Source organism: Procambarus clarkii, chromosome 40, assembly GCF_040958095.1.
Source record: "Procambarus clarkii isolate CNS0578487 chromosome 40, FALCON_Pclarkii_2.0, whole genome shotgun sequence".
In the NCBI taxonomy this organism is placed as follows: Eukaryota; Metazoa; Arthropoda; class Malacostraca; order Decapoda; family Cambaridae; genus Procambarus; species Procambarus clarkii.
This window is the reverse complement of record NC_091189.1, coordinates 22069400-22081899: the sequence shown is the minus strand read 5'-3', so window position 1 is coordinate 22081899 and position 12500 is coordinate 22069400. Positions and strand designations below refer to the sequence as shown.

The window sequence follows — 12500 nt, the reverse complement described above, 5'->3', positions numbered from 1 at the left end:
GTTAAGTACCTTTGAGACAATAAAATACATCTCTAAGGTATAGAGTAGCTTAGGCTATTTCTACCCTTCTCTAACTTTTGTGTACTGATAATTCTGAAATGCATCATTAGTACTCTGATAGTAAACGTTCCGATGAAGATAAACCCAAGAATGACTCGAACATACATTTACTTATGAAGAATTAGCCAATGTATCATTATCTCTTGCTATTTTTTGGGTGGGAGTAAAGAGGATGGAGAGGAATAGGTGAAGGGAAGTTTAGAAACGGGAAATACAGTGAGAGTTATGAAAGCAGGGGGCTGTCTGCCTTACTGACCCATTGTCTCTTACAGAACCCCTAGTTAAGTTACTTTAGGGTTTTATGGAACCCTGGTTGAGAAATGCTGCTCAAGATAATTAATTTGTGAACTTTTTGACTCCAAATTTATACAGTAGTAATAGGTCAACAAATAACTTAGAAACCATAAAAGGCTTGGAAACATTTTTCACGTCGCTGAGCAGTCCTTGAAGCCCAGAACGTTTATGGTCAGGAATGCATGGAGAGGCCAGACCACCGAAGTGTTAAAATGAGCATAAACATTTTCCACATGACTGAGTGGAGCTCAGAGAAGGTCGGATTGTTTACCACCTAGCACTCAATTATGGAGCTGAACTGCAGAAGTGTTTAAAAAGGTGATATTAACCTGAAGGAATCTACCCAAGAAAAATGCAGCATAAAATGAGATTTGCCAAAGGAGTATTACAGGTATTTGAATTAAGAGGACTCCAGGATGAGGACCATAGTACGTACTGTACTGTATACCGACATACAACACAATTAGAAAGTAGAAATCGGTACTATTGAATTTGGACAAACTGGAAAAGTTTTTCTATTTATGTTGACAAGGCAAACTAAACTAACCTAGCCTAACCTTCCCAGGCCTAATACATGCACTCTGAGTCCTAATATAGTACATGTGTGTGCTATACTAGGCCTAGGAATATTTGAGACTTGCTTAACACTTTTGCGTCTCTGGTGTGCGCGCCCCAGCCTACCTCAGTGTGCATACAGACTAAATTGTGTATACTCTTTTCAGTTTTCTCGCCTAAATTTTCGTGTTACGTCTTTCATTTTGGTATCATAATGTTCACAATAGAATTCTCTACAGGGGTTTATTCATATAAGGTCCAAAAGCCCGGCATGACCACCCCACAGTAAAGCTGAAAGTTGGCCGAGCGTTACCCCGTGAGCAAGCACCAAATGGCACACCCGCAACCTAATGTGTATACTCTTTTCAGTTTGATAACATCAATTTTCGTGTTAAGTTGCTCATTTTGGTATCATTGTTCGCAATATAAAGGCACGCATTTTAAAACTAGTTCCATAATAGAACAATTAGGGGTATACACACATAAGGTTCAAAAGCCCGGCGTGCCACCCACACCAAACCCATAAATCGGCCGAGCGTTACCAGTGAGCGCTCAAGAGCAGTAAAATGTGTGTATTCTTCTCAGTTTTCTCACCTTAATTCTCATACTATGTCGTTCCTTTTGTTATCGATGTGTTCCCAATAAAATTCCCTACAGGGTTATAGGCATATAAGGGTCAAAAGCCCGGTGCAAACTCCCCCCACCCCCACATCAAAGCCGAAAGTCGGCCAAGCGTTACCCGTGAGCGAGCACCAATTGGCACACTCGCAACCTAAGGTGTATACTCTTTTATGGTTAATAACATCAATTTTCATGTTACGTTGTTCATTTTGTATCATTGTTCGCAATATAAAGGCGAGCATTTTAAAACCAGTCCCAGAATGATCGGATAAAAAATAGAATTTTAATATTTTTTAATTTTGGACGAAGCCTGCGTCCCCGGTGAACATCCGTGAGAAAAATTTTGGACGCTGACTGCGTCTTGGGAGTGTGAAACTGTTAATTTTTTCCAGACTCCATAAAGTGAATAGTACAAAATTATAATGTCTAATTTCTTAGTATGTCAGTGTTTGCACTATGGGGCATAGTTACAAACAGTACTGTTTAAACAGGAGGATGGGTTGTAGGACTGGTTAAGGCAACTTAATCTAATAACCATACATTGAGGGCAGTGAAGAGCATAATGTGCTGAGGAAAATGTAGAAAAATACCAAGGAGATGGTAAACTACTACAGTACTACTAAACTATTAGTGCCAAAATTTTACCTGTAAAGGCTTTATCAAATCTAATTAATTTGATAAATTGGGCTGGTGCTTAAAAAGGGACAAAATGTGAGAAGGGGTGAGGTCAGATGGGTTGAGGTTATTCACTAACCTTAGCTTGAGGTGAAGGTGAGGTATGATGTATTAAAATTTATATTCATGTGCTGTTTCATTTAACAAGAAGCAATTTTAAATTTTCATTCATTCTATTCCATGGTGGTGGTGTCTGGCACCTGCAAACACATCATTGAAAAGATTGGTGAAACAAATCAACATCATTTCTCCCATTTAATAAACTAATACTTCATAAATAATAATTGTATTGCACAATTTCTCATCGCCCATTACTGTGGGATAAATTAAAAAATAGAAATGTCATGTGTTATACAAAATTAATGCCATATTGCTTGGGTCATGTTAACATGGGTCTAAACCTTTAATTTACCTTAACAGTGTGAAAGCCCATCCACTTGTACAGGTCAGTAGAGCGACGGTATCGTCTCTTACAGGTCAGTTTTTGATCCTCGATGGTTCAAGTGGTTGAGTATCATTCTTTCAGTCTTTCCTTATATCCCTTTGTGTGCTGGTCATACTGTCTTTGTACTTTCTCCTCTTAATTTCCTTTCCTTTCCTTAACAGCGTGACAGCTCAACGAGGTGTTTGGCTCGCAAGAGTTTGAAACGGGCGTTAGTGATTGCAAGGAATGCTGAATTTAAACAATCTTTAATGTCAAAGGTGTGAATTTCGTCTTTAAGCACCTAGATGCCTTGAATACTTAGTTCATTATCAACTGTGAAGGAAAAGTACAGTACTGTATTGATATGATAATTTAATGTTAGTTTGGGACATGTACGGTATTAGGTAGTAAAAGTAGTTTAGTTGTTAAATTGTTTAGTATGTAATAGTCATTGTCAACCTTAAAGTGAGTATTATTATGTTAATGTTAGTTTTGGCCATGTACTGTAATAGGTAGTAAAAGTAGTTGGGTTAAAATTTTACTATGTAATGTCTGAATTTAATGCCCCTTATATGATTTTCCCCATTGATGTACAGCAATTATAATACCTGTATTGTACTGTGGCATCATTAGCTCTTTCAATTTTTAGTGTGTACAGCTTTGCTTCCCTTCCTCCATGACAAATGTCCCATTTTCTGTATTTTTAACCCATCACATGCGCATATCAACTGGGGTTGTTTCATTGTTGGTATACACATCGACAGAATTTGATTTTAGGTCTAGTGTAAGCTTTAAAACTCGAGGGTACACACTCACTTCCTCGGACCCCCAGTAAACTGATGCCATCTTTGGAAATAATCATAGGCACCCATCCTGGCTGTGATATCCTCAGTATTGAGAGAGCGACCGTGAGTAGCGCATGTAACAGCAGCAGCAGCTCATGGCATCATCAAGCATTTCGTACCTATAGCATCTCTTAATAATGCTGAAATAAATAAGTAACTGTAATTATTTAAAAAAAATTAGTGTCATAAGAGATCCTAACAGTGATAAACTTTGTACCTGTACAAGAGTCATGTCACTAACTCCATGCTGGTTATGGTACTGTGTGCAAGGCACACAGTCGTGGTTTGGTGTATGCATGCTTCATGCAAAGAGACGACATGCTCCTTTAGAAAATGAACATGTGAAAAATTATTTATATTCAGAATTTAGTGACACGGATTCTGATAACAGCATTGTTTTGACTAGTGTTGTGCATAGTATATCAGGTGGCACTTTGCTTCATCATGTGCTGTCAGTAACTAAAGAGTGTGTAAGGCTATGCTGTGCTTGTATCTATGTTTACAAGAATACAGTGGCCCTGCTATTTACGAATTTAATCTGTTCCAGAGATGATTCGTAACCCGAAAATTCGCAATCGGAAACGAATTTCCCCCATAAGAAATAATGTGAATTGAATTAATCCATTGCACACTTCCAAAAATATTAACTTCAAAATATATTTCTTATTTAATTCGCATAAATATTTAGTACTATAGTATGTGCAAGTTATAGCTTACCCTTATTGATGACTCTTGTTGGTGTATGGAAGACGGTGAGGGGGAGGAGGAGAGGTGTTAGTGTTTGGAAGGGGAGTCCCCTTCCATTATATCATCAGGCAGTGATGACCTCTCTGGGGTACTCTCTCTGGTACGTTTTGCCTGCATACCACTAAGACCTGCTTGTGGCTCACTGCTTGTTTTTTTTTTTCACTAAAAACCTGTCCATAGAGACTTAGTTTTTTCCCCTTCGTTGTAACACTTGTCTGTAGTGAGGCATCACAGTGTCATTAACACTTTCGCGCTTTATATTAGAGATAACTCGTCGCCGTTTTCTCTTACGATTCCGCATAACTGCCTACTTTTCTCGTCCATCGAAAAAATATTTCTATAAATTCCATTTTTTAACCGAAATGGATGGGGATACTTTTGTTTTGTAGAGAATTTATTTGCGAATGTTTTGGTACAAGAATGAATATTATATCACATAAACTTCTATGAGTAAAAAAAAAAATACACAAAGTATGTTTGGGGGTGTGGCGAGCGTGTGGCAGTGGGTTCCCTTTAGCCGTTGATATATCCAACACGTGGGAAATATTTGTATGTGTTATGTATATGTCTGTGTAGGGAATTTTACTGCGATCCCTGTCATACAAATTATAAAATGTTTCAACAAGTATAAACATGACAAACATCAAACGAACGAAAACAATGCGTTCGTTTCTGCCGCGAACGCATACTGAGCGACGTGGTTCTATATTTGGCGCTTCTCTTACACATGCTTTGTACAAATGTTATACATTTCATCTTATAGAAAATTTTATTGCGAACACATTGGTATAAAAAAGAAATACGTACATAGAAAAGTAGGGTCAGGAAACGTATAAACTTTCCAAGCATGATTTCCCCCCTGTGTTTTCGCCAGTGCGCTCGCGGCTAACTACTCTCCACTTCACACACTCTTGCGGGTGGGCAATTACCTATATTAAACATTTATATGCATATGTTCGTGTAGAGAATTTTATTGCGATTCCAATGATACCAAAATTAGCGATGTAGGACAACTGTAGGCTTCGCAACCATTAAGAGAGTGGAAACATTTTGTTGCTGTTTGGCGCTCTCGGCGAGTGATCTGCATAGTTTTTTATTTGGTGTTGATACTCCTTATGCTTGGGCGGCATTTTATAGGTATGCTCTTATAGACAATTTCATTGCGAACACAGTGATACCAAACTTAAATACGTGCGCCTTCAATTATTGTCAGGACAGTCAAAAGAGTGTACACTTTTCGGTCTTACCGCGTAGGCGCGCGAAGTGCCGAAAGCATCTGGGGTATTGTTTTTTTTTTTGAGCGCCGAGAGCGCGAAAGTGTTAGAGGTTAAAGCAATGGCCTACTACAGCTAGCTCTGGGTAAGTCATTTCAACAAAAGTTTGCATTTCTTCCCATAGTCTACATCATTTCTTAATTGTTGAGGAAGGGACATTCTGTACTGCCTCCTCCCCTGAAGAAATTTCCTCAGCTGCCTCTTGTTGCTGCTCCTTGTGAAGGGCCAGGATTTCTTCAGGGGTCAGTTCTTCACTGTGTTCCTCCACCAACTCTCAACACTGAATGCCACTTTTTTCTAAATTTCTCAAACCATCCCCTGCTCGCCTTAAATTCTTTTGTATTTGCATCACTCGTTCCAGGGTTTTCTTTAAAAGGTTTTCATGCAATTTTCTTGCTTTTTTGCAAATGATGGCCTCTGAAAAGCCATCACCTGCTAACTTCTTGTTGTGTATCCAAATTAATAACAACTTTTCAATATCCTCAAGTGTTTGTGTTCTTTGTTTTGTGATTGTTGATACCCCTTTTGCCACATTTGCACTCATAATGTCCTTTTTCTTAGCAATTACAGTGCATATCGTTGACATAGATTTGTTGTACTGCCTAGCTAGTTCAACAACTCGTGTACCATTTTCATGTTTACGAATAAGCTCTTGTTTTGCTCTATGGTTATCCCCACATGTGTTTTCTTAGGTTAAACCTTACCACTGATGTTCTTGGGACCCATGGCATGATATATAATACAGTGTGTCTTCACTTGAACAAATTACATGGGATGAAGCCGATTTGTTCCAGTGTGAAATTCATTCCATCCATCCAACCCCAACAACCCTCTTCAAAAAATGATAATTTTTTTTTAATACATATGCCAGGACATATTTGCATTAGGAAAAATTGCACCCGACTCAGAGTCCTTGCTGGTGCTGGGTGCTGGTCCTGTAGGCCTATTATGAAACTGTACCAAAAACTTTTGAATCTTGGTTTGTTTCTTAGTTGTGTGCTGCTTCATTATAATATCTTTCATGCCCTTTAGGTATCGATAATAATCAGCCAGCTCTTCATCGTCAGTCACTTCTGACACCATCCCCCACCACTGACACCACCAGACTTCTCTTGACACCATCTCCCACCACTAACACCACCAGACTTCTCTTGACACCATCTCCCACCACTGACACCACCAGACTTCTCTTGACACCATCAGACTTCTCTTGACACCACCAAACTTCTGACACCATTCCCCACCCTGACACCACCAAACTTCTGACACCATCCCCTACCACCAGGCTTCTCTTAACACCATCCCTCCACCACCAGACTTCTCTTGACACCACCATTTATTATGAATTCTTCATTTTGACTAATTAATATAATAAAGCAATGTTACAAGCAACTGAAATGGTAAACTATTCTTGAGTTTAGTACAGGCTGTATTGAGGCAGCAGCGGGGAGCCACAAGGGGCAGCAGTCAGCTGGTCACTCAGGCCAGACTTGGAGGCGTCTCATTCAACACTCCCGACACTCACATAAAGGCTAGCTGACTTCCTAACCCCCCTAATACTTACTCCTCACCACTGACACACACATTTATTATGAGTTTTTATTTTGACTATGGAATACGATAGAAGGGTGTTACAAACAATTGAAATGGTAACTTTTTCTCGGCCAATTTATTGGAAAAAAAAAAGCAGTGAGTGAGTGAAACATCGAGGTGGCGGCAGCCGGTGCCAGCCATGTGTGGCCAATTACTGTAGCTGAGATCTCGCCACCACTGACACCACCTGCCTCCCTTGAGAACAGCTTCCACCACTGACACTTGCCTCCCTTGACAACAGCTTTCACTACTGACACCACTTGCCTTCCTTGACAACAGCTTCCACCACTTGCCTCCCCTGACAACAACTTCCACCACTTGCCTCCCCTGACAACAGCTTCCACCACTGACACCATCAGTCTTTTGTGACAACACTGACATTACCTGCCTCCAATGAGAAAAACTTCCATCATCTCCCCCTCCCCCCCCCCCAACACCAACCCTCACCAATGACACTACCTGCCTCCCCTGACACCATTCTATCATCCTTCAACCATTTCTCCCTGGAAACAATGGATAAGCAAAATAAAACACAGTATAACTGTTTACACTTTGGTTGATGACAGCCACCTCAGACGCTCGGTCTCGGTAACCGCTTGAACGAACAATCCTCACTTAATCGAACATCTGTATGTTCCACTGAACATTTAATACTGAATTCAATTTGTTTGGATCATCTGGGAATTCGATAGAGCGGGATTCATTAGACTGAGGATGCACTGTAATTACTTTTATGTTCAGAACCCCAAAAAAGCCGAAAAACAATGAAATTCCTTACAAAGAATTCATACGGAATTGTCACTTAGCTGGAGGCACTGGTAAACTGAAGCGCGAGCGACTGTGCCACCAGGAACCATGAGCTAGGTCGCCCATATGCGTATCAACAAACTTCGTTACCTTAGGCAAAGCATTCGTTAGCCAAGTTGTTACTGTGTCACACTTATTAGAATTGCTTAGCGGTTCATGACATACTTAAAATGTAGTTGTATATATGCATTTATGTGTTTATGGGTCTGGAACATGTGATGGGGAACATAATACTGTACTGTACACTTGTTTTTGCATCTATTCTCTAGAAATTTAATTTGTGAACATTTTGACACCAAATTTATAGATACAGTATAATGCAACAAATATTTTAGAAAACATAAAATAATTGTAAAAATTTTTTTACATTACTGAATGGCCCAGGGAATGCAGAACATTTACTTTTGGAAACACACATAGGTCGGGTTGCCAAAGTGTTAATTGAGAGCATTTATGGTATACAGTACAGTGGTACCTCCGTTTTCAAATTTAATCCGCTCCCACAGACTGTTTGGAAACCGAAACGAATTTTTCCGTATGAAATAATGTAAATTGAATAAATCCGTTCCACACCCCCAAAATTATTAACTTAACCAATGTGATGTGCCGAATTTATTGTGACAGTCCCCCTGTGCACATGAAATCAAGTGTTCCCATAAAAAAAAATTTTGTTTGTAAAATGATAAATTCTCTTCCCTGAACATGTCTATGTAAAAATAAATACCAAATTCCACTTACTTTGCCTGTGGGGACATGGACAAGGTGCACTGTGACGTCATCACGGGCTGGTCGCCCGTGCGTGAAGCTCCCAGAGGCGGTTGCGCGGGTCATTCAAGCACCACAAGTTGCCATATATATAGTTTCAATTATTTGTTCTATTTACTGTATTTCCAATGTGGTTTTACAGTACTGGGTATTTGGTTTTTTATCGTATATGATGCATATTTGTGTCCTTTACAATATGTATACAATAGAATGTTCATACTGTTCCATGGAACTGTAATACATGTCAGTAATGTGTCCTCAATAAATTTTTGTTGCCATATTACTTGTTAAAAATTCACTAAAATTACAATATGTACAGTTTCACACACTATTTACACAATAACACACTGTATTACATACTCAGTACTTCGGAAGTGAGTAATAATCAACGAAGTAGTCCATGGTACACAGTGCGACTCCGCTCTTGTTGCACCAGGTACAGATAGATTTTCCCTTCCTGTTTCTTCTTTGTGTGCTTGCAAATAACACACTCACGTTCACCATTGGCTTGTAGGTGGTATGTAGCCAAGCTTGTAAAGCCTAAGGTAGTCTTGAAAACATTATAGGAAAAAATCAATTTGTAAGGTAGTCCTAAAAAGATCGCTTTGTAAGATCCCTGACTGGAAGAGATTCAGTTATTCTTGGAGAGTGTCAGTCAATCTGGAAGATATTGTCATTCTGGAGGAGATTCAGCCATTCTCAAAGAGTGTTAGTCAATCTGGAAGAGATTCAGCTATTCTTGAAAATATCTATGGAAAACACCACCATGGAAGCCACTAACACTGTTCATCTATCCTACTTGAATCAGATGCATCATCACTGAACCCAGAAAATGATTTATCTATGTATCATCTATATAAATTAGAGATGGCATAGACGAGCAAGGGATGCGCTCAGAGCTACAACTGGATGCGCTCAGAGCTACAACTGGATACGCTCGCTGCATTACTTGCATCTGATCTTTGTGTTAGGTCCTTATTGTGCCCAGCTTCATCAATATCAGGACCCTTATGTTCTTTTAGCAATAGAGTCTGAATTTCACTGACAGAGCGTTCTTTCAACACCACGTCGGACAGGTGTTTGGGAGCCAGAGGCGCATGCGCCACCCATGGTTGCTCACTCAGTACTAACCCAGCCAGCAGCCCTAGGACATTCTGGGAATTTTTTCCAAGATGGCTGCCTCACTGGAGGTCTCAAGAGTCCATTTTGTACCCAACCTACCGCAAGCGCGTTTCGGCCATTTACGAAAACACAAAAAATACTTTTGTTGGTTGGCGCAGCAATGGGCGAATGGCATTTGTCTTTTGGCGCAGTGCAGTGGTTAAAAATACATTTTATACATACAGTACTACTATTAATATTTTGTACTACAGTATGTACAAGTATATATTACCTTTATTGAGGACTATTGTTTGCGTAATGGAAGATGGTGAGGAGGGTGGGGGGAATAAGGAAAGGTGTTAGTGTTTGGAAGGGGAGTTCCCTTCCATTATAATAGCTGTGATGACACTAATGGGGTACTCTTACGTTTTGCAGGCATTCCACTAGAACCTGGGTTGTGGCTCACTGCGTGATTGTCTTACTAAGAATCTGTCTATAGACACTTGTTTTTTCCCTACATTTTAACACTTGTCTGTAGTGAGACATCACATTGTTTCACTATGAATGATCTCTTGTTTTGATCTTTTTAGAGAATGATCTCTCGAACTGAAAAATTTGAAAACCGAGGTGTCACTGTATACGTAATTATAGTAAATATAATTATATAGCATATTTAGACGCTAATATCTCTAGTGAGAAAGTCAGTATGAGCTGTGATGAAGGTTCGAACCTATGTGCTGGGTGTTCCCAGGCACATTGATGCATCACATTAGTGTGATTACTCTCTAATATCTCTGATGTAAAAAAAAAATAGCAGCTGTATAATGAGATCAAACCCATGTACCTGAACACCCCCAGGTGTGCACACTACCATATGGGCTATGATGGGCTAAAAATATTTCAACCATATTTTCTCATACATTCACCTTGTTCTTATTTCATTTTGACTTATTTCACCTTGTTCTCATTTCATTCATTCTCCGATATGTCCTATAATTTTCAATGTGACACTTCTATTTCAGTCTCCAGAGGGTTGTGGCACTCGTATGAGTCCTTCAGCCAGAACTCTATCTCCAGCTTGCTTGTCTGAAAAGGTTTGATCAGTTTGTTTTATATTTTGCATTTCTAATTTATATTGAATTCATATGCAGAGAATAAGTCACAGTAACATGGTTGAAACAAAGAACCCAACCAACATGTATGAAACAAAATTGGTAATGTTTTGATCCATGCCTTGTCAAGTTGTGACATCTACACTGGTTTCATACAAAAACACCTTGTTGGTTTTGTTCCTGTAGCTATTTTATCCGCTAATCCTTTAACCCTTAAATGGCGCATGGCCATATACCATTTGACACCCACAGGTGCATACAAAAAAAAAAAAAAAAAAAAAAAAAAAATCTTCCTAACCTGTTAATTTGTGTTCACTGATCATGGGAAAAAATAATAAAAAAATTGTAAGTGGTATATATTGCCCGCTATAGGGCGGGGAAATCTGGCAAAAAACAGGTGCTGACTCGGCGTGCGTCCCATGCGGTCTGTTGATCGCCAGCTGTCAGGCCGGAGTTGCCACAAAGAGCCTAATTATTTCAATGTGTCCGATTGACTTTTCGTAGTTTTTTTGCTGTAATATTCAATAGTGTGTAGTGTGATATATTTATATAATAAAATGAGTGAATCATCGCTGTACTAAAAAATATGGTGTGCATATTGTTGATTCAATTATATTCATCAAACAGTGAACAAATGCTTTGTCGGTTATTACACTATATACACAGGTTATATATAAGTATCTGCATGTTTTGTTCACCATAACGAACCACTAAGTTGGCATGGTGAGTGGCAGTGCCAGTGCCAGCCCGCCACTGGCTGCTACTTCCTCCCTCCCTCAAGTCACCTGACTCACCCACATTCTCCTCCCACAATACTGTTTTTGCTTTTATTCGCTATATACAGACGCTATATATAAGTATCTACATTCGTGTTCATCATAACGAACCAGTAAGTTGGTATGCTGAGTGGCAGTGGCAGCCTGCCACTGGCTGCCACTCCCTCCCTCACCTCACCTCACCTCACCTGACTTGCCACTATACTGTTTTTGCTTTTATATACAGACATTATATATAAGTATTTATATGTTTTGTTCACCATAACTGTACATCTAAGCTTGTATGGTGAGTAAAGGCACAAAGACGTAGCTACTCACACAGTCAGCTGATGGCTGCCGCCCTCAAGGCCAGACGCACTAATATTTCTCCTCCAACAATACTGTTTGTGGTATTATTACGCTATATACACACATTATATATAAATATCTACCTGTTTTATTCACCAAACTTGTACAAGTAAACTGGTATGGTGCTCAAATACTCAAAGACCATCGTGGTCACCAGTAAACAACATGATAAATAGTGCAGACGATGCCACCGCCCTCACCAAAATGGCGGCTCCCAACCTACTCCTCTTGCTGTTTATACCCTCTACACACACGTTATATATAAGTATCTACATTTGTGTTCTTCATAGCGAACCACTAAGCTGGTATGGTGAGTGCAGTCAATAAAAGGTGGCCACATACAATCAGAAGACAACGTCACTACCCTCCCTCCCACAGCATTACTCCTCCCTCCATGGAGCACAGTACTAAATATCACCACAATTCTGCTATTATCAGAACCCTGGTCAGTTTTATCACAGTCAGGGGGTCTTCTGTAATAATATCATTGCTACATAATAGCA

At 39.5% G+C, this 12500-nt stretch overlaps 1 protein-coding gene across 6 annotated transcripts in view; it reads left to right on the top strand.

The window, feature by feature from the left end:
- LOC123757973 (inner centromere protein A) overlaps positions 1-12500 on the top strand; it is a 102293-nt gene that overhangs the window by 48122 nt on the left and 41671 nt on the right. For 4 of the 6 annotated variants that reach the window (XM_069338817.1, XM_045742006.2, XM_069338816.1 and 1 more), the window contains exons 9-10: positions 2812-2907; positions 10784-10855. The exons of 1 other annotated variant lie outside the window; for it this stretch is intronic. In XM_069338817.1, the coding sequence (XP_069194918.1) occupies positions 2812-2907; positions 10784-10855 (168 nt within the window). The remainder of the gene's footprint in view (positions 1-2811; positions 2908-10783; positions 10856-12500) is intronic. One more of the 6 variants, XM_045742008.2, reaches the window with a different exon arrangement.